At 38.4% G+C, this 26,451-nt stretch overlaps 1 protein-coding gene across 1 annotated transcript in view; it reads right to left on the reverse strand.

Annotated features, from left to right (window-relative positions):
- LOC150088371 (phospholipid-transporting ATPase ABCA3-like) overlaps nt 1-26,451 on the reverse strand; it is a 335,787-nt gene that overhangs the window by 19,607 nt on the left and 289,729 nt on the right. Inside the window, exon 16 of the mRNA XM_090370138.1 lies at nt 13,764-13,986. Within this exon, the coding sequence (XP_090226264.1) occupies nt 13,764-13,986 (223 nt within the window). The remainder of the gene's footprint in view (nt 1-13,763; nt 13,987-26,451) is intronic.

Here is a 26,451-nt window from a genome sequence, read left to right on the forward strand (position 1 = left end):
GGGAGTATGCGGTGGTCATTCCCTGACCTTTCCACATCCTCCGTATTTGGTGGTGACGGGCTCGAACCGTGGTCTAATCAAGAAGCGTGTGCTACGCCCTGCTGCTCCTTTCCACCTGGCTACGGAGGCGCCTCTGCATCTCGCATCGTGTTTCAGTTTGAACTGAGCATACATACAAGACTGTTGCTAGGAAGAATGCTATATGCAATTCAATCACCCCTCTTAATTAATGCAGTGCTCACAGATTTTTCTACTACACACACACACCCTATCCTTGTGGTCCCTATAGCCCTGAAGCCTAATGGGAACGGTTGTGCGTGTAGTGTCAGCCCACTGCCCAGTAACGTGTGTTTGGTGCGAATAAGCTATTCTTAATCCGTTTAGTCAGCTTTGCCATCACAGTGAAACAAAACATCTTACCGATGTATGTATGTCGTGATTCATGCGTCTCGATCTCTGTTTGCATACATATTGTGTTCACTAATTTTGGTTCAGTTATATTTGTGTTACAATTAGCATTTTTTTAAAACCCCTAGACATGTCAACCAAGAGGAAAGTGCCTTTGTCTATTCCTAGACCTGTCAAGAAAGAAAGAAAGGCCATTGATTTAGACACAAAATTGAAAGTGATCAAGCAGCATGAAGAAGGAAAGAAGGTAAACGCGATCGCACGTGATTTTAAGTTTCATTCTCATTCTACAGTGTCGACGATTTTGAAAGACAAAGAAAGGATTCGTGAAGTTGTTAAAGGTTCAGCACCCATGCGAGCAACAGTGATAACGAAACAACATACAGGGCCCATCCATGAAATGGAAAAATTGTTTCTTTGGATGGAAGATCAGATACAGAAGCAAACACCCTTAAGCCTTCTTACAGTGCAGTCGAAGGCTAGAAGTCTCTTTCAGACGCTGAAGAAACGTGCCGGAAAAGATTACACTCACACATTTATAGCAAGTACAGGATGGTTCAAAGGATTCAAAAGAAGATTCAACCTTCATAGGGTTCAAGTCACTGGAGAATCAGCAAGTGCGGATGTGGAAGGAGCTCAAGGATTTGTTAAAAGTCTGGATGAAATAATTACGGAAGGAGGGTATCAACCAGAGCAGCTTTTCAACATGGATGAGACTGGATTGTTGTGGAAAAGGATGCCAGAACGTACTCACATTCACCAAGAAGCCAAAAGCATCCCTGGTTTTAAGGCACTTAAAGATAAGCTGACTTTGCTCCTTGGCGGGAACATCGCAGGTTTTAAACTGAAGCCTTTTTTAATTTATCATTCTGAAAATCCCCGTGCGTTCAAGAATGTAAACAAGCACACTTTGCCTGTATACTTCCATTTAAACCGAAAAGCCTGGATGACTCAAACATTGTTTGAAGACTGGTTTCTAAATTGTTTTGTACCTCAAGTTCGTGAATATTGCTTCGAGAAAGAAATTCCTTTCAAAATTGTATTAACCTTAGATAATGCACCTGGCCATCCACCTCCATCCAGATGTAAAAGTTGTTTATTTGCCACCAAATACAACTCCACTCATTCAGCCTATGGACCAAGGGGTGATTGCCACATTTAAGGCGCACTATCTTTGAACCACTTTCGCCCAAGCTATAGCCACAACAGACGCCAACCCAGAACTATCTTTGCGAGAGTTTTGGTAACAGTACGATATTTATAAATGCATCAAAAATATTGTGGCCGCGTGGGAGGCTGTGACAAAGAAATACATGAATGGAATCTGGAAAAACTGTCCAGCATTTTGTTAATACTATTGATGAATTTGAAATGGTTACGGAAAATATTGTAACACTGGCAAATGGACTTTCTTTAGAGACTGAAGTGGAAGATGTTGAGGAGCTGCTAGAGCAAGAATCTGGAGAACTTACAAATGAAGAACTTATCACTTTAGAAGAAGAAAGAATGGCTGAAGAAGAAAGGATGGAAGAAGAGAAAAATGAAGATGAGGAAGAACCAGAAAGAAAATTTACCACTAGAGGGTTATCTGAAGGTTTTTCTCTACTAAATAAACTTCTTACACAATTTGAGGAAATGGACCCAAATATCGAATGATTTGCAGGGATTGAACGAATGGTACAAGATGCTTTTCGGCCATACCGTGAAATTTACGAGCAGAAAAGGAAACAAACAATTCAGACAAAAATCAACATGTTTATGAGAAAAACAACTCCCACTACATCAAGTGTTGGCACTGATGACCCGCAGCCAAACATGAGTGGTCAGTAAAAAAATATTTCTTATCTATTTTCTACATATGTTTTGTTTAGTTCTTTAAGATAAAATATTTTTTTGGTTTTATACAGTATTTGATATCTTTTTCATAATATTTTTTATTTTTGTAAATAGTAAACCAATTGTGTTGTACACAGTGTCTGATTTACCTAACTGGTTGGTTCGACTTACATCCAGATCGCTTTACGACCGGTCGGAACCTAACATGGTCGTAAGTCAATGACTACCTGTAATGTAAACTTGCTAGGAGATAAGAAATACATATATTGTAAACTCAATATTGAAATATATATATATATATTCAATACCATAAACTTCATAACATAACCGGTGCACAGTATTATTATTACTGCATTAGGATATACGTTTAGGGTAGTATTTTTAATTATACTGAATTAGAATCGAAACCATACCTCAGACCAGAGCAGCAAAGCAAAAGACTCAAGGCAGTGTGAGTGTCATGGCTTGGGGGAAAACTGAGGGGGGGATACAGTTGTCCTCTGAATCACAGCCTTACAGAAGGTATTGCTTGTTTGATGTTTGTGGAGACTATTAGGAACAGAACACGATATTGCCAAGGAGGATGTCTTTGTGCGTGCTTGATGTAAAGAGTGTGAGGATGTTAGTCGCAATTCAGCATTGTTATGGGCCTTTTCGAGAGTTTGAAGAACAAGGTGGATGCCCACGAAGGATTTAAATTGGGGGCCCATCAAACTCTTAGCTGCCCACATCAACGCCAGAGCTTGCAATTGATCATCTGGCTTGGTTTGGTTTGGTTTGGTTTTGGTTTTATTGGCGCATTAGCTACTAAGGCTATAATGCGCCAAGACCATGTCATTAATAAAAATTGAAACTTTCAGTGACCTAACTAGTTAGGTCACCATGTCAAAATAAATATTAACAAAAGTATAAAAGATAAATCAATGGAAAAGCACAATAAAATGTAAATTTTATATGGCAGTAAAAATGTTTATTGATTTTAAAAAGCTAAAAACAGCAGACACATGGTCATTGTCAGATAAAATCTGACTGAGTGTATAAGGCTCAGCCAGATGACTAAAAACGGTAAAGTATAAATCACATTCATGTCTAAAACGTGCACATACGGTTAAAATGTGATTAATAGATAAAATGGTGTCGCATTGCTCGCACATAGGACAGTCATCTGCCCTCAGCAGAAAAGAATGTGTAAGATGACTGTGTCCGATGCGGAGACGAGCTAGAACAACTTCCTCCTTACGGTTCCTGCGCAGACAAGACTGCCACGGTTCAATTACAGGCTTTATACAATATAATTTATTCGCAGTCTGTCTACTCCACGAGTCCTGATCATCTGGCAACACAGTGGCAATCTCCAAGGTAGAATGTACTGGTTCTACAAGAACTAGTTGTTGTCAGTGACTCTAATGCCAGGGAAATGGGAAATATATTGTGCAAAAAGGATGGGTGGAACAGGACCAGGGTATGTCTGCCAGGGACCAAAGTTGATTACTTTGTAGAGCAGATATTATCTTTTACGGGCACAAAAAGTGACACTGTAGAACATGCTGGCATTAATGACATTAAGAGTAGGAGATCTCGGGACTTAACAAGTACAGGGCAATGTTGCAAATAAGTTTCGAGTTGGTTAAATTTGAAAGTGTCTGCAATTCTGCTCGGACAAGATAAAAGGGAGTACAGGCAGTCCTTGCTTTGTACGTTAGTGTGGGATCATAAAAATGACCATGCAAGCTGAATCCATGCAAAGCGATGTTACTAATCAATGGGAAAAATTATGATTGCTCCGTGACCTTTAAAAATTTTTGTCAAAACATTAAAAATTCTCTTACTATCGGTTATAATATAGGGAAATGAAAAAATAGTAAAACTAATATTTGTTTAGTACACTGAAATTTAAAACATTAGAAACATTGAAAATTAAAGTTTCATTTCTTTGTAAAAAATTTATTAAGGGTAGTTTTTTTTTTTTATGTAAATCCCAAACACAAGAGGTATTGGAACCTATAGTACTTAGTACCGTGCTTGGGTTGGAGGTTGAGAAGACGAAAGAAGATATTTGTTGATATTGGACTTGAACTTCTGTAGACTGTAATTTTCAGGAAATACATATGAAGGAAGGTTGTTCCAGAAAACGGCAGTTGAATGAATAAACAAGGAAGATGAAAAGTTGGTTCTGTGAGTTTGAAGTTGGACAGTAAATGGATGTTGGCTGGTGGAGGCATGTGTTTGGACTGTTTTGAAAGAGAGAGAGAGCGGGAATTATAGAAGCCAATTCAGAAGAACAGTGCCCATGGAAGTATCTGTAGAAGAGGCATGCAGCAGAAACAGTACGTCTATGAGACAGCGAGTGGAGAGACTCTGTTAGAGAATAATCATTAATTAACCTAACTGCCCTCTTCTGAATGGAATCAAGAAGCCTGAGAGAGAGAGAGGTTTTGGGGCACCACCCCAGATGTGGGAACAATATTCCATGGCTGGGCGGATTTGCGATTTATACAGAGTAAGCAGCTGTTTGGAAGAAAAGTAACGCCGAGAGTGAAAGAGAAAACCAAGTTTTTTTAGCTGCAGAGGAGGCAATATTTGTAATATGCTTGTGCCAAGAGAGATTAGAAGTCAGGGTAATCCCCAAAAGAGATATATCATTTTGCCTAGAAATTGGAGTGTCACTAAAGATAAGCATAGGAGCAGAAGAATCCTTTTTGCGAGATATAAAACAAGACTGAGTTTTAGAAGGGTTGAAATCAACTATGTTATCTTTGCCCCACTGGAGAAATACCTGAAGATTGGCATTTAAGGAATTGGTAGCAGATTTTTGAGAAGTTGAAGTGATTGAGCAGGACAAGGTTTCTCAAAATGGAAAGTGGAATGCAATGTGCTATCATCGGCAAAACTATGGATAGGATTTCCAGTCAATGGAAGAAGGTCATTAATATATAAGAGGAAAAGAGTGGGGGAAAGAACTGAACTTGGGGGGCACCGGCATTAGTGGAGAAGTTAGAAGACAGAAAGCCATCTACCATCACCCTCAGTGAGCGATCAGAGAGAAAACTGGATAACCAATTACTAAAAACAGTTGGCAAACCATAAGATGGAAGCTTGTTTATAAGACCTTTATGTCAAACACAATCGAAAGCCTTTGAGATGTCAAGAGCAACTACTTGTGTTTCACTGAACCTTTCCATTGAATTAGTCCATAAATGGGTAACATAAGCCAGAATATCAACAGTGGATCGACACTGACGGAATCCATACTGGCAATCGTTGATCAGACGGAAGGTTTCTGGGTAGTTTAAGAGTTGGCAGTTAATTGATTTCTCCATTACTTTAGATAGAGTAAAAGTAATTGCAATGGGACGATAATTAGATGGGAGGGATTTGTCACCCTTTTTAGGAACTGGCTGGATATGAGCAAATTTCCAAGCAGAAGGAAAAACACTTTGGAATAAGAAAGTCAAACAAGGCGGCAAAGCATAGGAGTAAGTTCAGGAGCACAGGTTTTGAGAACAAGTGGAGAAATACCATCAGGACCTGGAGCCTTCTTAGCATCAAGATTCGTCAAAATCCTTCTGATATCCTTTTGACGGAAGACCACAGGAGGCACTGAATGGAGCGTGTTGAGAATGGTGGGAGGTGTTTTACCAAGATCATTAATACATGAGTTGAAAGAAAAGTGGGATGCTAGCAGGTCAGCTTTATCCTTGGCTGAAGTGACAACAGAACCATCTGGTTTGGACAGAGGTGGGAGCAGAGATGGGCAAAAGTTGCGGCCAATAGCTTTGGCAAGAGACCAGAATGCTCGGCTACCATTAGGGCAAGAAGCAAGTTTTCTACTCTTAGCCTGTTCAAACTCTAGTTTGGACTGATTAATAATTGCTTTACAATTGTTATGAACTTTGGTGTAGGTAGAAAATGAAACTGGCGAATTAGAAACAAGCCAATTACGATATGCAACATTCTTCTCTTGAACAGCCTTAGCACATTTATTGGACCAAGGTTTAGATAAAGGACGAGATTTTAAAGTGGAGTGTGGAATAAAGGATTCCATTCCTGCAAGAATAATTTCATTGACATGATCTGAGCAAACGTTGACATCAGAAGTTTTGAAACAGTAATCCGACCAAGGAAAAGAAGAAAAGAAATCTCGCAGGTAGTCCCATTTTGCATTCTTGTAATGCCTTAGCACATTTATTGGAAAACCAAGGTTTAGATAAAGGACGAGAATTCTTGTTCCTGCAAGAATAATTTCACTCACATGATCTGAGCAAACGTTGACATCAGAAGTTTTGAAACAGTAATCCGACCAAGGAAAAGAAGAAAAGAAGTCTCGCAGGTAGTCCCATTTTGCATTCTTGTAATGCCAAACAACACGAGGTTGGGAATAGCCATGAGATAAAGGCCCCATTGGAGAAGAGACAATCACCATGTTGTGATCTGAAGTGTCTAAAGGACCTCTCACTTCAACCGTGTACTTATAAGGGTTGTTTGTGAGAAAAAGATCAAGCGTATTGGCTGTATGATTAGGATTGTCTGGTATTCTTGTATGTAAATGAACAATCTGTGTAAGGTCATTAGTAATTGCAAAAGCCTCACCATCTTGGCCAGCTGTGTCGGTGTGACTAGAAAACAGAAGCCAGCTGGAGTTGTGAACATTAAAATCACCAAGGAACATTACCTCACTGTTAGGAAAGTTGGACTGGAGAAAGTCAAGTTGCAAAGAGAGGAAGTCAAAGAGTTCCAAGTGATTAGTGGAGTTGAGTTGGGAGAACGGTAGAGACAACAGATGAATTTGACACAATGAGGTAGAGAGACTTTAAGCCAGAAAAGATCAAAGAGAGGAGATTCCAAATTGCCAAGTCCCTGACAGGAAATATCAAAACGGACATATGCACAAGTACCACCTTTGAGGTGATAGGAATCATACAGCGAATAATTTGGGCATCTGAGATGAGCAGTAGTTGAATCAACCGATAACTGAGATTCTGTCAGAAAAAGTACATGGGGTTTGGCAGACTGCAAGTGGAAATGGACATCATTAAGACTAGAATTGAGACCATGTATATTTGTGAAATGAATTAGGAAGTGCTTGCGAGGTTTAGATCTTTTTGTAGATAAGCTTGCTCTATTAGTTTGACAATTCATGGTGTATTCAAAAGTAAGAAAAAGTGGGTGGGACATGCTGTATGAAATAATGAAATTTTTGGATATGGCGTACACATGGTAAAAATATACCCAGATCCTTGACATAATGTGGGCTCGACAATGCTCCCCGCATACACACTACTCGGACTCCCTCCAGTTACTATCTGGCAGAGTAGAGGTAGCAAGATTATACACTAGCTGATCTGGAACCCTCCTAGAGAGTTACCAATAGGTTCGGTGTGGTGTACTAACTAGCGGCCGGCCTGCAAACACCATTTTAGAGCTGTATCCTCGAAATGTAAGGAATATTGGATCTCACCACGATGTTCATCATAACCTCCAAAGTTATCAATCATACTACATGATGGAAGAGATAGGGAAGGGTTGACCAGAACTTAGCTCTAGAGACTAAACATGGGTTCCACCACTTCAAGCCTTCAATAAGCAAAGTGGTGGTATTGTATTGCACCGGTTGATGAGAGTCATCTACCACCTAGTACTGCCTGGTAACATAGAGGGGCGGCATTCCTCCATGTGGTGTGGGCGCCACACCTCAGCCCCTGCTTACGTTGGTTTACACCTGGGTGGTCACCCACCATGTACTTGTGCATGGAGGTTATACCCAGGATTACTAACAGTCCCACCATTGTGAAGGTGCAAGCAGAGTATTTGGCTGTCACAGACCGTCCGGACTTCGCCGAAATCGGGTCCACTTGACTTGAGTGTCACCCGAATATCAGTTCCATCAGCGTTTTAGACTCCCAGGTAGCAAGTACATATCTGGCCTATCTGAGAGAATGTCAGTGACAACCTCAAGGACCAAGTTTAAACAGTTCTTGCCTTCTTCTTCTCATTGTATAATTTATGATATGGAGCAAGCATCTTTTCTATGCCTTGGTGAATTGTCATACTCCTTTCTAAGTTTGGAACGGCTTCCAACATTTTATCCTTTGCACTTTCAATGTCATGAAATATCTCAGAGAATTCCTTTAATGTGAAGTTTTTTGCCAGTGTGTGTGTGTATATGTGTGTGAGAGAGAGAGAAAGAGAGAGAGAGAGAGAGAGAGAGAGAGAGAGAGAGAGAGAGAAAGAGAGAGAGAGAGAGTGAGAGAGAGAGAGAGAGAGAGAGAGATGGTTGGGGGAAGAAATCTATCTTCTTTTCTCAGTTTATCTATTTAAAGATCAAGAATTCAAGTGCAAAATTTTTTTTTTTTTGATACACAAGGTGTTCTTTTTCTTCAAATTATGACTGCATATGCTAAAATTGGAAACACAAACTTAAACTGATCAGAACAGATTAGTTTATATTTAAGCTGATAAACGGATATGTTCTGATATAATTATAAGCACCGGTTGGATACCACTGAGTTACTACTTAAAATTAATTGCTCCAGTAAGAATTTTTTCTTTAATGAAGTTTGTAAATCATTACCCAAAAATTCTAGCTTGCCGGTATTCTACTGCTATCCCTTTAACCTGCTAGTAAATGCATATAAATGCATTTTGTGAGAATTGGAATGGAGTGGAAGCAATTAAATTCTTTTAATTATAATGATGATAATTTTTAAAATTTTATAGTCAGTAAAAGTGCTAAATTTCACATATCACCTTCAGAAGCTTATAAATGTTGCCGAATGGGAATGAACTTCTTTTCTTTTTTTTCTGGTCACTAATGTCTTTATGTCTCAGATAAATTTAGAGCAAAAACTGCAGGAACATGAGTGCTATAAACTATTACTGTGAAAAGGTTGGGGAAAAAACACTCACATTTTTATGTAGTTAACAGCACACTAATTTTGTTACAAAAATGCATTATCTCATATTGTGAAGCAAGTTACTATGCATTGCTTCAGTATTTCATCAGAAATTCATATAAAAAGCACTGCTTCCTAAGAAGCAATTAGATATCACTTTGATTATGATATGCTATTTATTTGAAATGTATGCCATTTTTCCAGATGGTTATTTTTGTTGGTTAAATTTGCCAATACCTTATTAGCTTCACTGGCTATGCCTGGTTACCCACCAATGAGGCACTGATAAGAGAAAAATGGCTGTCAGAACAATGGCATAATTTCAAATAAATAGCAGTATTCTTTTCCTTGTGGGGGACAGCACTTTTTATTTGAACTGCTGATGCAATTCAAATTTATAGAAAAACACAATCTCATATTTTGAAAGAAGTAACCACAAAGTTACTAACTTTGTGGTCAAACAAGCAAGTCAAATAAACAATCAAACAAGTGACCACAAAGCTACAAGGTAACTTTTTGGTCACTTGTTTCACAATATGACATCAAGTTTTATAGAAAACTTAGTTTGCTCTTGGTTATGTATAAAAGTGAGGTTTTTTTTTGCTAATTTTTGTGCAGTAGATCTTAAACACTTTAAAAATAAAGTGGTCATGTTATAATTAGAGTTTATAGTAGTTAAGGCTAAAAGAGTTACCTAAAACAATAATTATAATTAGAGTTTATAGTAGTTAAGGCTAAAAGAGTTACCTAAAACAATAATTTTATTGTTGAATTCAAAATAAAAATTAAAGATATTAGTACATCAACTGTACACAGAACCATGTTCAAAAACCCTTGGGATAGGTTTTGGATTTCTACAGTCATATGATGTTTTGAGAATAGGCTTGGCTACACCTCCCACAATTCAAAGGACCACTTGTGGACAAGGCCGGCCCCAAAATTTGTGGTCCCACTGCTCAAGAATTACTTTCAGGCTCTGGGGTCCTGTGCAAAACTGATACGGGATGTTTCTGTAATAGTGATTTTTTAATTTTTTATTTTTTAAAATTTTACACTAACTAAGAAATAATTAAATAATTTTATATTACAAGTAGTTCTCGACTTTACGAGTTAATTCGTTCCTAGCGCGTGCGCTCATAAAGCGGGAATTAAATCCCATAGACATAATGTTAAAAATAGGGGTTACGTTCTCAACAATGAAATTAGATAGTTAATTAGTTTATGTTTAAACAATGATTGATTTATCCAAAGAAATGAAAACATAGCCTTGTAAAATCAAGCAAATTATAATAATAGAGAAATTATTTATGACTTACAAATGTTAAAGAATGTTTATTCTTCATCATCATCATTATTATCAACTAAATGCACACTCAATCACTCATTACTGGCTTGGCACTCGTTGGTTTGTTGCACAAGGAGTCGTCTTCTTCAGAAATGCTTCAAGAGGTGTTTATTTCCAAGATAATCTTCACTTTTCTTTATAAATTTCAATAGCACACATAAGCATTTTTTAACAGAACACAGAAATTGCAACTAACATGATTTTCTTGGAGTAACAAGTTTACAAAAAAAAAAAAAGAATAAAGAGAAGATTCTGAAAATTTGTTTTTTATATGATTGAAGATTTCAGTAAAGGGGAAACACATTTCACCATAATAACGCAAAAAAACACACAATTCCAGCTATCAGTATTTTTGCAAATGCAAGAAGATCGAGTTTACTACCCATTTATAATTGCTTGCACTAACAAAAAAGCCCAATAAACCGGAAAGTGCAAATTGTTTTTATTGTTTTATGGTCATGACCTCCAAAATGTGCTTTAGAAAAATGTCACAAAGGCATTCAAAATTGGTTCTTATAACAGAACATATGATAACGATGAAAGTGTAGTGCATTTTAGCAATTTGAACTGGTAACTAATAAAATTTGCACTATAAAAATGACCTTTTAGAGAGTTATACAGCGAAAATTTCAACTTCCGAGGTCATGGAACGAATTACCAAAAAACAATGTGTTATTGGGTTCCACGATACGATGATGTCTCTGGAATGGATTAATATCGTAAAGCTGGGTACACTTGTATTGTTTAGCTATGTGCGTGGTTTGAAATGTGGTATTTATGAATGTTCAACATTCATTTTTTGCAATTAATGTTGATATTTTTGATTTTGTTCGAAAAAAAAAAAAAAAAACTTGTAAACCTGGGAACTCGTAAAGCGAGAACTGCCTATGTACTGAAAAAAAAATTTTAAATTCAAATATTTAATACATTAATCAACAATACTGTTTAACAATTGCAGTCATCTTATAAAAATAGGAAATGAATAAATAATAATAGGAACCAATAATCATAATCACACACATTTACATATTATTAAACCAATTATTGCACACAAACATACGCTGTGTAGGACCTAGCAGTCATACGAAAGGTATATTTAAACTCAAACCATTATGGCAATTTTTGTAAAATAAGATTCTATTTACTCATTATTTCCTTACCTCCAGAAGTTAAAAATAATACAGATATTACTGAAAGTGAGTATAACATAAAAATTACATTTTTAAATAACGTCCTATGTTCAATATCAAATGAAACATACACACTGAGAATGAAGTATACACTCTACTTCTAGAAATTTTCAAGTTGACTTGCACAAGTGCTCTTGAAGTGATGAGAATATGGGTAATAGACATTAAGACAGCATTAGGCTCATTGATAGAAATGCAGAAAAGACACAGATGATGCTATTATTTAGACCATTTCAGCATGGGGCCCTGTTCAAGAACCGGCTGAACATGCTTGTGGAAGTGGTAATCACTGCTTCCTACATCTGTGGGTGCAAGAAATCAGACTACACCTGCCCATCATTTTGTCTTCTTCATTCCCTCAAATAGCACCAACAGGTGTAGGAAGCAATGATAATCATTGCTACAAGTGGTCCCCCGAAATGTTGGAAGTGTAGCCAAGCCTATTCTCAAAACCTTATATGACTGTAGAATTTAATGTAAACCTATCTCACAGGCTCTTGATCATGGTTCTGTCCATATCCAGGGGTTCACATCTGGTGAGTATGGGCTTGGCAAACCCAGGGTCCTGAGCTGGATATTATCATTCTTCTCTTTTTTGGTGATTCCTTTCTGCCTCTCTCTCTCTCTCTCTCAGGGTAACTTGGGAATTTTTTTTTGGCTGGTGCAGCATAAGCCTCAGGCTTCCTTGCACCATATGGCTAATAATAATAATAATAATAAATATTTAAATTTAGTTTATTGCTAATGATCCATCCTTTGAAATTTTCTAAAAAGGTACCAAAGAAGGTACAAAATTAGGTACAAAAAAGGTACAAAATTAAAAAAAAAAAAGGAAATGTAGGGAAAAAAAATTAAACTGAGTTCCTTGAACTCTGTTCAATTCTGTTTAAGGTCCCATTGATAGGAATGGGATTTATGACCATGAACTGCCTGAGCCCACACATTTTTTCTACATTTCCTTTACTTTTCTATATTCTTCTTTTTATTTCTTGTGAGCCATTAGTTTTATGAATGCATAGCGAGAAACCATATTCTTCCTATACTACCTTTTTTTTCTACTTCTCAAGAGTTTCAGCACCCTTTTTTTTGCTACTTTGTGTGTTATTTACTTCCTTTCCTATTCTGAGCGGTATTTATTACGAATTTAACTACACATTTTCAATCCCCCCCCATTTTTTTCACTCAAGGTCTCTATTGTCTTCATTTTTCACACTCCAGATATTTCTGTTGTATCGTTGTTTGTTTTGGTTTAGTTGCAGCGAGTTTTTTTTTGCTACTTTCCTTTTTTTTTTTTTTGTGTTTTTCTTTTTTGTTCCTCTATTGAGTCAACCATATACTACATGCCAACTGTTTGCATTCTTGCCGTCCTTTTGGCCTCAATCTCAAATTCTAAATTTAATTGTAAATGGTTGTGTAAGTGTTTAGGCATACGTAGAAAACATCTGGGGCTATTTGGCCGAGAGTACAGATTTTTGTGGAATTTCACGTTTTAGCAGGAAGTGTTGACACATAACCCCCGCGAATATAGAGACCTGACTGTTTATATATTTTATGTATATAATTCGTGTAAATAATTGTTTAACCTGCTATCTGTTATTCTGCCAGTATGGTCCAAAATTTTGATAAAATTATTACTTTTCATATTACATCTTTATAACTCAGGTCTACTGGCATATTATTAGGTCCTACTATTACTTATTGTAATTTTTTTTTAGGCTTCTCTTCTGTTTTCCATTTTTTTTATATCTATAATTCTCCATATTCTATATTCTCTAATATCACAGTCTGATGTAATGTTTAATCTTTATTCCATGACATTAATCAATTCTGTCAAATTTACTTTACATATCATCATTCTTTATTTATATACCTTTGCTCCATTTCTTGAACTGTTGGGTCAGCATTTGTTTCAATTTCTCTCTCTCTCTCACACGCACACACACACGCACACACACACACACACACACACACACACACACACACACACACAAAATTTGACTGTGTATGATAACTGGAGTAAGGTAATTTGAATATTTTTTTCTTCTCTTCCATATTTTGAACTATCCTATGATGTAAAATAAAATCTCTTACCTGATGAATATCCTTCAGTTTCGCTCCTGGAAAAGCATTCTGAATATAGTTCTTAACAAGCTGCAAAACATCTGGGTCCAACGATTTTTCTTTTGGTATTTTTGCAATCACTGTGTAACCATGACCAAACTTTGACTTGAGATGTTGTGTAGCTCCAAGACATCGGAACTGCCCATTTACCATAATTGCCAGTCGGTTACATAATGCTTCACATTCTTCCATGCTAAAATCAATGAAATTCTCTTGAAGAACTTCTTGTAATTTTGCTAATATTTTCATATTATAATACAAAGTCTTACATTTTCATGATAATTTGAAATTCACTTAAATTTGAAAAGGGCAAGTAATGCAAAGGCTTTGACTGAATATTGAATAAATATCCATCCCTGCATTTATGGGGGGATATTTATTATAAAATTCAAAGTGAGAAAAACACTTGATACACTGTTAAAAAAACAAGTGTGGAGAAAAAGAGACAGGTATCCATGGAACAGTATATTGAACACTAGTGTTCTAGGAGCTGTTAATACTTGCTACCTAAAGCTAAGAAATTAAGCCAAAGATCTGACAAATGGACAGCAGCTTGTTTGTTACTGTTGGGTTGCTTAGAATAAGTACTGATGGAACTCAGGTCATGAAGTTTTAGTATACTATAACCCCAGGGGCTCACATCTGGTGCGTATGGGCTTGGCACACACACCCAGGGTCCTGAGCAGGATATCATTATCCTTCTCTTTCTTGGTGATTCCCTTCTATTTCTCTCTCTCTCTCTCTTTTGGGACAATTCAGAATTTTTTTTGGCTCATGCAGCATAAGCCTCAGGCTTCCTTGCACCATATGGCTAATAAAACCCCAGGGGCTTACATCTGGTGAGTATGGGCTTGGCACACCCAGGGTCCTGAGCTGGATATCATCATTCTTCTCTTTCTTGGTGATTCCCTTGTCTTTCTCTCTCTCTTTCTTAGGGTAACTTTGGAATTTTTTTTTGGCTGGTGCAGCATAAGCCTCAGGCTTCCTTGCACCATATAGCTAATAATAATAATAATAATAATAATAATAATAATAATAATAATATGGGGCGCAATGGCCCAGTGGTTACGACACTGGATTTCCAGCCTGATGGACCCGGGTTCAAGTACTACCTTGGCAGAAGCGAACACAGCTCCATCACGCTGGGAGACTGGTATAATAATAGTAATAAATTAGAATAATAATAATAAATAAATTAATAGTAATAAAAATTAATAAATAAATAAACATCGTGAAAGTTGCTCCAAGGGACCTACCTACCCCAAGTTTGGAGTGGCGGCTAAGGCAGATTGTGGCGCCACCTGGCATCACTCCCAAGAACTATCACTGGACATAAGCCGAAGCTAAACAGGTCCACCTCCATAGACGGATGATGTCGCAGAGAAATATTAATCATACTGCACCAAGTGTGGCACAGGATAAAGTCACTAGCGTTCAGGCCTTAGCAGAGGGTGCGGTTCGAAAAATCAGAGACGGTTTCCCGAGGAAGACAGTGGAGTGAGTGGCGCTGTCCCCTTTATGGCTGCCAGAAGAGGGCAAGACCATCCAGCTCCACCAACTGAAAGTGCTTCCTGTGCAACTGACCACCTAGAAGGGAGAAAATGCCAACACACGAAGTGGAGCATCAAAATGAATACGTATATCATGAAAGCATACTACGAAATAACAAAGCTGGAGACCGATACGACAACTTACAGGGCGAGACTACATACCAAGTGGCTGGAACGATTCCCAGATATTCAAGTCACCAAACAGCAAATAGCAGACCAGAGAAGGACCATCTTCACAAAGAACCTGATAGCTCCTGCAATCTTGTAAAAAAATCAAGCTGGACATGAGCGATCAACTACAAAGGATAAAGAATATGGAACCAGAGGAGGAAGAACATACCACCACTGAACCAGAGGAGGAAGAGCAAGAAGAAATACAACCCACAGCAGCTGAAGTGGAAACAGATGAGGTCATGATATTCAGAATAGAGGATGAGTGGAAGAAAGCCCTAACAGAATTCGAAGGAATGGACCACACAAAGACTCGTGATACCGAAGCAGAGGCCGAATAGAATCTTGTGGAGAGTCACAGACCACCTGAATCGGCACATTATACCGCATTACCTTGATAGCAATGGAGCAACACTGGAGGCTGTCCACACAGCCATGTGTTGTGCTGCAGTAGCAGCCACGAGGATTAATGGAGGAGAAGCGAGAGACTAGCAGCAGAAGAACCGAAAACAGAAGGAACCATCAGCTTGAGAAAGAAGACTTCAGCAGAAGATAGAAGAATTAAGAATCAAGATAGGCCAATTGACCCAGTACCAATGGGGCAACAGGAGTAAGAAATTACTTGGAAAAGTGAAGAGCATCCTCAAGAGAGACAGTGTCCACAGCAAACATGAGACAAAAGATCAGAGAATAGGATGGTACTTGGACACATTGAAGCAGAACCTCCTTGCACTCAGCAAGAGACTATGCTGATACAAAGAGAGCTCCCAGAAGAAAATAAACAACCGAATCTTTGATGATGACCAAAGAGGCTTCTACTGGAATCTTGGAGAAGACTTGGAAAGAAAGGAACAGACCATCTGAGAAGAAGATGATCAAGGAGTTTTGGGGAACATATAGAGCAGAGAAGTAAGACATAACAGCTGAGTCACCTGGATAGTACCAGAACACCAGAAAACCAAGGAAGTACAAGAAATGAGAGGGTGGGAGATTTGGGAAGAAGATGTAAAACAGACGATCAAGAACTCTCACAACTGGCAAACTCCAGGAATAGATAACGTCCACAACTACTGGTACAAGAAGCTCACTTGCACACACACAAGCACCTGGCAGAGCAGTTCACCCGAATGATAAGGCACCCCGAGACAATCTTGAAGTTTCTCACTCCAGGAACCACATATCTGAAGCCTAAAGATGAAGATACAAGAAACCTGGTGAAATATAGGCCAATGACCTGCCTCCCAACAATGTACAAGACTGATCAAAGGATGCAAGAAGCAATTAACAAGAGATCCTGCAGTTATGGAGTTAGCCTACAAGAAGCGCCGCAACATGTACACAGCCTACATCAATTACCGCAAGGCCTTTGACTCCGTGCCTCATAGCTGGCTAATAGAAGCGCTGAACATCTACAAAGTCAGTCAAACTTTGTAGGAGAAATGACAGCAAAATGAAGTACCAACATTAAGGTGGAAAACATCATAACCAGGCCAATCCCCATCAGGAGAGGAATCTTTCAGAGAGATGCCCTGAGCCCATTGTGGTTCTGTATACCACTTAACCCGCTATCCACCTTGCTCAACAGTAGCAAGTATGGATATAACCTCAAAGGAAGGAAGGAAGAACCTGTACACCCTCACCTACCTGATGTACATGGATGACATCAAGCTCTATGCGGGAACCGAGAAGTACCTCCAGCAACTACTCCAGATCACCGAAGAATTCAGCAATAATATTAGGATGAAATTTGGTCTAGACAAATGCAAGACCCACGAACTGCGCCAGGGAAAATTAGTCAACCAAAACTACCAGCTGCAGAGTGGTAAAGAGATCGAAGCCATGGCAGAGGGAGAGGCCTACAAATACTTGGGGATGATGCAGGCTCAGCAGTTACAGCACAAGGAAATTAAGGCCTGCCTGACCGAAAAATACCATCCGAGACTCAGAAGCCTGCTTAAAGCAAAACTGAACCGAAGAAACACCTGTGCAGTCCCAGTGCTAACATACTCCTTCGGGGTCATAGATTGGACTAACACCGAGCTGGAGGATATCATGAGAAAAACAAGGACCAAAAGCCGCCAATACCTCCCGAAATCTGCCGTGGAGAGACTGACAATTGCCTGGGAATAAGGAGGAAGGGGCCTGATAGACCTCATTGAGCAACAGAAGACAGTGATAGTTAACCTGAAGGATTACTTCCAGAAACACACAGCAGCACTCCACCAGGCCATAAGGAAGATAGACAAGATAGACGGTATACCCCCCCTCAACCTAAGTGAGGAGTCCTCCCCAACCAGGAGGCACAAACGAAGCCAGAAAGATGGGCAGAGAAGACACTCCATGGCAGACGCTACAATGATATCCATCAAGATCACATAGATAAAATTGCTTCCAATGCATGGCTCATGTGCGGAACACTCTTCCCCGAGACTGAAGGATTCATGCTCACCATCCAAGACCCGGTAATCAACAACAGGAACTATAGAAAATACATCGCCAAGGAGCCCAGAGTGTTCAATGACACATGTCGACGATGCCACATAGCCTCAGAAACGATCCAACACATCACCGCGGGATGCAAGTGATCACGCAGACTGAGTACACTCACAGACACGACCAGGTAGCCAGGATAATACATCAGAAGCTAGCAAGGAAATACCAGTTGATCGAAGAAAGTGTACCATACTACAAGTACTAGAGACCCCAATCCACAAGCTGTACTGGGACTGCGCCATAATAACGGATAAGACAATCCCACACAACAGACCGGGCATAACCCTTGTGGACAAGAAGGAAAAGGCTACATATCTGATTGACATAGCGGTATCCAACACTGGCAAACTGCAGAAAACCCATGGGGAAAAATAAGGAAGTACACGAACCTAAGATGTGGCATATGCAACAAGTAACGACCATTCCGATCATCGTGTCAACCACAAGTATGGTGCCAAAGACCCTACATAACAGCCTAGCAGCAATAAGTCTTCCAGCAAACACCTACAAGGAACTCCAAAAAGTCGCAATCCTGAGCACCTGTAAGGTAGTCAGAGAGTTCCTCGACCAACAGTAACACCAGACATAACAACAACCACCCTGTGTACTTGGCAGCAATACCTGTCATGTGGTGGAACACCCCAATTAGGGAGAAATAAAATAAGAGCAATAATAATAATAATCCTGAACACTTGTAGGATAGTCAGAGATTTCCTCGACCCACAGTAACAGCAGACATTACAACCACCCTGTGCACTTGGTAGCAGTACCCGTCACAGAGTGGTATCTCCCAATCAGGGAGAAATAATATGAGCAACAATAATAATAATTACTTTTCTTCTAAACAGCTATACACTCTACAAATCACAAATCCACCATGCAATATTGTTCGCACAACTGGGGCGGTGGCCCCAAAACCACAGGCTTCTAGATTCCATTCAGAAGAGGGCAGTTAAGTTAATTAATGACTCATCTCTAACAGAGGCTCTCTACTCTCTGTCTCACGGACACTCTATTTCTGCTGCATACTTTTTCTATACATACTTCCACAGGCACTGTTCTTTTAAATTGGCTTCTATAATTCCTGCTCTCTCTTCCAAAGTAGTCCAAACACATGTCACAACTAGTCAACATCCTTTTACTGTCCAACTTCAAACTCACAGAACTAACTTTTCTTCTTCCTCATTTATTCATTCAACTTCTGTTTTCTGAAACAACCTTCCTTCCTTCATAAGTATCTTCTGAAAATTACAATCTATGGAAGTTCAAGTCTAATGTCAAAATAAAAAAGCATCTTTCTTACATACCCTGTATATAAGAAAGATATTTTATTTTATGTAAAAACATCTATGGCGGCACTAGATTTAAACCCTTTAAATTTTTCATCGAAACTTACTTACTTATGCTATTTAGAAGGTTGATGTTGATCAAAATCTTGAGAAGCAGATTTTATTAAAGTCTACATTTTATTATTGCATAATATAACTACCCGCTGCTTAATCTGCCGAATAAACATTAGTGACTGAGTTGGCATCATTTAAGTGACATCATTTCGATATCTTAGTATGAACTTACCTACTGAATCAACTACTTACTCTACCAAATCAGTTAGTGACTGAGTTAGCATCGTTAGTGCCATTTAGGAAGTGACATCATTTGCATCATTTAAAATCTAACAGCCACCTAATAGGAAGTGACGTGAATTGCGTCATTTCCGTAAAAAAAATTCGTTAACAATCAATTGCATCATTTCCGTTACAGAAAATTTTTTTTTTGTTACCAATCAATTTTACTCTAGTGCTGCCATAGATGTTTTCACAGCAACAAGTATCTTCTTTCACTTCAACCCATGTATGGTACTAAGTACAGGTTCTAATAGCTGTCATGTCTGGAGGTTTCATTAAAAAAAATTATCTTTAACAGAGCCACAGAAAAGGTAAAGCAATAATCTGAAAATGAATCAGATTGCATCCTTGCATAATGGGCATGGAAAAAACTTAGGTAACCCAGCTAATGTTGCTGATGAGGTTAACAGGTACTTTGCATTGATCTTTACAGACTAAAGACCTTTCATAGTGAGGAGGGGCTAAGCAATATGAAATTAGCAATACTTAAATTAAAGATGACTGTTTATTAGAAAAAAAAAAAACATTTGAGCCTGAAGGCAAGTAATGTTACCAGAGTTGATAGCACTACCCAGTAATTCTGTAAGAGGCAGCATTAAACCATTAAGATTAATTATAAGGGTATCACTGGACTCAGAAGAGAGTCCTCTGGATTGGAGAAGTACCAAAATATCACCATTACATAAAGATGATTCTAAGAGTGAAATCTGTAATTAAAGACTGGTCAGTGTCATTTGGCAGAAAATCATTGAAGAACGGTAAAAAGTACAATACAGGTAGAAATGGAATTCTGAAGATTACACAGCATGGTTTTGTTAGGGAAAATCATATTAATTTAACCTGTTTAGCAAAGTATAGACTCAGTTCCTCACAAGAGGCTACTATATAAATTGGAACATGTTAAGATCACAGGTAAGATTCTAAGATGGATTGCAGGGTGGCTGCAGGGCTGGAGGCAGACGGTTGTAATTAATGGTTACTTTTCAAATTGGTCTAATGTTAGAAGTCAGGTCCCTCAAGGACTGGTTCTGATTTTCATAAATGATATTGATGACAGGATAGTGGGCATGATGTAAAGGTCAGGAGAATAGTTAACGATCAGTACCAAACAGCACTTCTTCAGAATGACTTGGACAGGCTTCAAAGATGGTCAGAAAAGTGGCAGCTATGTATTAATGTAGCAAAATGCAGTCTTACATTTGGCAAATAGCAATCTGAAAATAATTTATACACTTTGTTGGGTTGAATTAAAAATGCTACAGGAAGAAAGGGATTTGTCAGTTACAATACGATTAGACACGAAGTTCTCCGAGCAGTGTAGACAGGCAGCAAGGAAGGCCCGTGGTGTCCTATTAATTGTTTATTGAACATTTGTTTGTAGGGATGGGCAGATCATAATCCCACTGTATAAGGCATTGTAAAACCACACATGGAACACTGTGGTGAGATCTGCACAAGGGCACTTGTAGGAGGAAAGACTCTGAATACATAGGGTACAGAGCTCGGAAACCAGGCACTATAGAGGAGACCTGATTATGATTAAGGCTTAGGGGGAGGTTGCGATAGCAAATGAACAAAGGCAAAAATTTAACTATTATAAATGATTCCAGAATATGAATTTATTCCATAAATTCAAATCACAGAGAAAGAGTTTTAGATTGGATTATAGGAAGTTTTATTTTAGCCAGCATGTTGTTACTGATGTAAGTAACCTATGGAAATAGTTCAGGCTTCAGGAAATTCAAAGGTCAGCTGAATAGGAAAAGAAAAACATATAGGTTGTTTGTATTGTTTTTATTTTTTTATAGATTTATTTATATTTTTAAATTTTATTAATTTTTATTATTTATTTTATATATATTTTATTTAGTTATATATTTATTATTATTATTTTTTTTATTATATATATGTATATACAGTACAATTATTATTATATATAGGTATATACAGTACAATTATTATTATATATTTTAATTGTTATATATTTTATTACTTTATTTTGTTGTTTTTTTTTGGCCAGGGTAACAAAAGCTGGTGGCTTCCTTGCACCACGTGTCAGATGTGATTAGGAATATCCGATGATTTATATATCATGGAGTTTCATTACCAACAAACCATTCAATGATATAACAGCATGAGTTTATTTAAATGGGGAACAGTTTTGAAAAGCTGTGGCTGATTATGTGAATAAAATATTGGTCTTAACAACCCCAAAAAGGTTACTTGTAACAGTTAGTAATAACTCATAACAGATTTGTAACATGTCTATAGAAGTGTGTGTTCACAAGCCAATCTGAATGTTGCGTGGGATGAAAAACTTGGAATAAATCACCTCCCCCAACCTGGGATCAGCTAAACAGTCTTAAATGAAGAGTAAAGAGTACTTCAGGAATTCCTCTTCAGTGAGTGGCAGATGGAGATGTATGTTGCTGAAAGGCTACCATGGAGAGCAAATAGCAGATGTGTAGAATGCTGCACCAGGCAAGTGAGTATTTATTTCTCAAAGCAGTGTATTTGCTGACACTAATCAAACTGTGTGATATTATATCACTCGTTGGTAATTACATTTTAGATCATGTGTAGATGTGTTTGGTAAGAACAACATTATTATAATAGAATTTTTAGATCATTTAGAAATAACAGAATGCTATCCAGTATGTAAATTTACAAATGGTAATGCTGTAAGTAATTATCCATCATCTTGATTGACATTGAGAACTGCTTGATAGCATCAGGGTGTGAGTTTCTTCAATATACTGGGAAAGGAGTTTCTCTGACCTGCCAAGTGATGCACTCCCAATTTGAGTCTCAGAAGAGAACAGTTAAGTGCAGACTGCTCTGGTCGAAGGTAATCTAGTTTTATTGATAGATTCTAGTGTTGGGGAAAACGGGTAACATTTTTTGTAATAAAGATAGGTAATTTGTAATAAAGACAGAACCAGAGTGTGTTTTCCAGGAGCAACAATTGATGACAACAGATTGTTAGATTTTAAGGGAGGTAAAGAAATAATTATTATTCATATGGGGACTAATGATATTAAATATACATGACCTGACCATCTGTTGGATAAATATAGGATTATATATATAACTTGAAATTTTCATGTATCATTGAGTATCATTGAGCATACCCTAAGGGTTCAGAAAAATTGCTAGTTAGGGGGGAGAGAAGGGTAATTTAGATACATGTTTATCTGATGATATGTGTCAAAGTAATACTTGTACTCACCTCATGACTTCCTGTTTATTGCCACAATAGCAGATGTTGATGTGTTCTGTGGGTAGCAATGTTTCTAATGAGGGAAAAGATAAAGCTTGGGATACAAGCCTAAATAACTTCAAGGAGTGTGTAAGGATAGTAAACTATAGAAGATTACCTAGTCTCAACGGTGTCTAGAGTAATGTCAGGAGTGTTGTCAATAAAATGACTGAATTTGAATTCCTAGTCAGAACAACTAACTAATATAATAGGGCTAACGGAAACGTGGTGCCACCTGGAAATTGGTGATGACGAGTTCTACTATGGTATATATAATGCATTTAGGAAAGATAGGGAAGACAGAAGGGGTGGAGGGGTCATGCTCTTGTCAAGAGCAGTCTGAGCATGAAAAGAGCTTTTGCTGAGCCTGAAGTTATGTCTGTCAGCATAGAATCTGTGTGGTGTGAGTTAGCTGGAAGCAAAGGAACAATAAGAGAAGGAGTAATTTACAGACCAGAAGACTGTGAAGAATATGACAAGAATCTTTATATGCAGATGGAATGGACAAGCAAGCAGTGACTTTAATCTGCCACAGACTGATTGGAATAAGTGGGAGGAATACTCACCATGGGAAAAACTTTTTTTAAAGAAACTATATGATTATTATTTGTATCAGCATGTTAGAGAAAGTACTAGGTGAGAGAATATTCTTGACCTCATCATTACTAATGAATCACATGACATCGTTGGGCTTAAAGTACAGGAATCACTGTCAGGAAGTGATCATGCAATCGTCAGTTGGAAATTGAAGAAAGTTGTTGCATTAGTTAAAGGTAAGGGCACAGGTTTTAACTTCAGAAGAGGAGACTTTGACAGTTTAAGGCACTATATGACATCTGTGAATTGCACAGATTGCCAAGGAATGGCAAATACATTTGAATTATGGAATACTTTTAAAGAAAAAATCACAGAAGCCATAAACGCATACATACCTTTAAGAAAATAATGCAGGAGGAGGATGTTGAAATGGATGACTGAGGAGCTAGCTGGTCAAATAGAGCAGAAAAATATAATACAGGACAGTTGCAGAACGATGAAAAGTACTGAAGCTTACAACAGGTACATGTTGATCTGTAATAGTACCACAAATAAGGATAAGGAGGCCAAGGCTGCATATCAGAAAGCATTGGCTAAGAGAGCAAAGAAAGGGGACAAGAAATTTTTATGTGAATGTGGTGTGGGAAAGTCTTATAAAATCCAGCTGATATTGCGGCAGAATTGAACAGGTACTTTGCATCTGTCTTTACTGAAGAAAGATCCCTTATGCTCAGAAGAGGCTGTGCAAGTGAGGCTGAGCCATATGAAATTACTGATGTCATAATTACAGATGACTGTTTATTGTTTACAGATGAGGGCATGTATTGAACCATTGAGGTTAATTATGTGGGAATCTTTGGACTCAGGGGAGATTCCTTTGGATTGGAGAAGTGCCAATGTATTGCCAATAACTAAAAGCAGTTCTAAGAGTGAAGTTGTTAACTACAGACCAGTTAGTCTGACTTCAGTGGTAGGAAAAATCTTAGAGGCAGTGATTAAGAGCCAATACAGGAACATTTAGATAGATATGGCATTCTGCAGGACATGGCTAAGCAAAAATCATGCTTAATTAACTTAGTAGGCTATTTTGACACAGTTACTCATGAGCTGGATTTAAGGAATAATTTTGACATTATTTGGATTTTAGGAAAGAATTTGACTCAGGTTGGGATTACTGGTAAGATTCTAAGATGGATTGCTGGGTGGCTACAGGACAGGTTGTGATTAATGATGTTCTTCAGATTGGTGTAATATCAGGAGTGGGAGGTCTCTCAACGATTGGTTCTTGGACCAAGGTTACTTCTCATTTTCATAAAGACATGGACGAAGGGATAGAAGGCGTGATGTCAAAATTTGCATTGACATAAAGATTCACACAGTAGTTAATGATCAGTGCCAAGCAGCACTTCTTCAGTATGACCTGAACAGCTTCAAAGATGGTGAGAGAAGTGGCAGCTATATTTTAATGCTGCTAAATGCAAGGTACACTTAGGGGGGGGGGGGGAAGGTAAACTGCAGCCATTTCAATCCACTGCAGGATGGAAGCCTCCTCAACAATTCATGTTGAGGGAAATGGACCATAATCTACCACGCTGGTCCAGTGTGGGTTGGCAGATCAACCATATTTAGCAGTCAGTCGAGGGCTTGAACCACAGTCTACTCAAAGAGCATGTGCTACTGCACTCCCACTCCTGACCACTCGGCTATGGAGGCCCTAGGGGAATAATAACCCACAAATAAATTAGGTACTTGGTGGAGTTGAATTAAAAATAGTGGAGGAGGAAAGGGATGTGGGAGTTACAATATGAGCAGATATGAAGTTTTCTGAACAGTGTAACAGGCAGCCAATGGTGTCGTATTGATGATTGCAATTGTAAGACCACATTTGGAATACCACATTTGGAATAAGAAAGGCACCCGGGGTGGATGGGATCTATCCAGTTATATTAAAGGAGGCAGCAGAGGAAGTAAGCAAACCCTTAGCCATAATTATGAGAGCTTCCTTGGACTCAGGGGAGGTACCCACAGACTGGAGATGTGAAAATGTGACCCCAATTCACAAAGGAGGATCAAAGGCTGACACAAGTAATTATAGACCTGTGAGTTTAACTTCTGTTCCAGGAAAATGAATGGAGGCACTAGTTAAAGAAGCACTGCAGGATCATTTAGACAAGACTTCAGTTATAGCTCAGACACAGCATGGTTTTGTTAAGGGGAAGTCTTGCCTGACCAATTTGATTGGATATTATGATGCAGTCACAAAGGAACTGGATGCAGGGAATAACTTTGATATTATATACTTGGATATTAGAAAGGCTTTTTATACTGTTGCACATGGAAGACTGCTGCACAAATTGGAGCAGTGTGACATTGGAGGCAAATTGCTGCTGTGGATAAAGGGGTGGCTGAGGGGGAGAAGACAGAGAGTGGTAATCAATGGACACTGCTCGTCGTGGACTAATGCTATTAGTGGAGTCCCTCAGGGCTCAGTGTTGGGTCCATTATTGTTTTCTGTATTTATAAATGATGTTGATGATGGTATATAAAGCTTAATGTCGAAGTTTGCAGACAATACAAAAGTAGGCAGGGTTGTCAAGGACACTACTGACACTATGCTGCTGCAACAGGATCTGGAAAGGTGTTGAGCAGATGGGCTGAGAGGTGGCAAATGAAGTTTAACATTGACAAATGTAAAGTACTACACATGGGAAACAGCAACCCCAGAGCAACGTATCAACTCTGTGGTACTACACTGACAGTGGTAGAGAATGAAAGGGACCTGGGGGTGGTTGTGCAGGCAGATATGAAGTTCTCTGAGCAGTGCAGACGGGCTGCAAGAGTAGCTCATGGTGTCTTGTCAATGATATACAGGAATTTTTCTAGCAGGGATAGGGATGTGATTATTCCCTTGTATAAGGCAATGGTCAGGCCACACCTAGAGTACTGTATACAGGTCTGGAGGCCTCATTTCAAGAAGGATATAGAGCTGCTGGAACGAGTACAGAGAAGGGCAACAAGATTAG

This window comes from Mastigoproctus giganteus, chromosome 3 (assembly GCF_048544385.1).
Source record: "Mastigoproctus giganteus isolate SK-2022 chromosome 3, ASM4854438v1, whole genome shotgun sequence".
Classification (NCBI taxonomy): Eukaryota; Metazoa; Arthropoda; class Arachnida; order Uropygi; family Thelyphonidae; genus Mastigoproctus; species Mastigoproctus giganteus.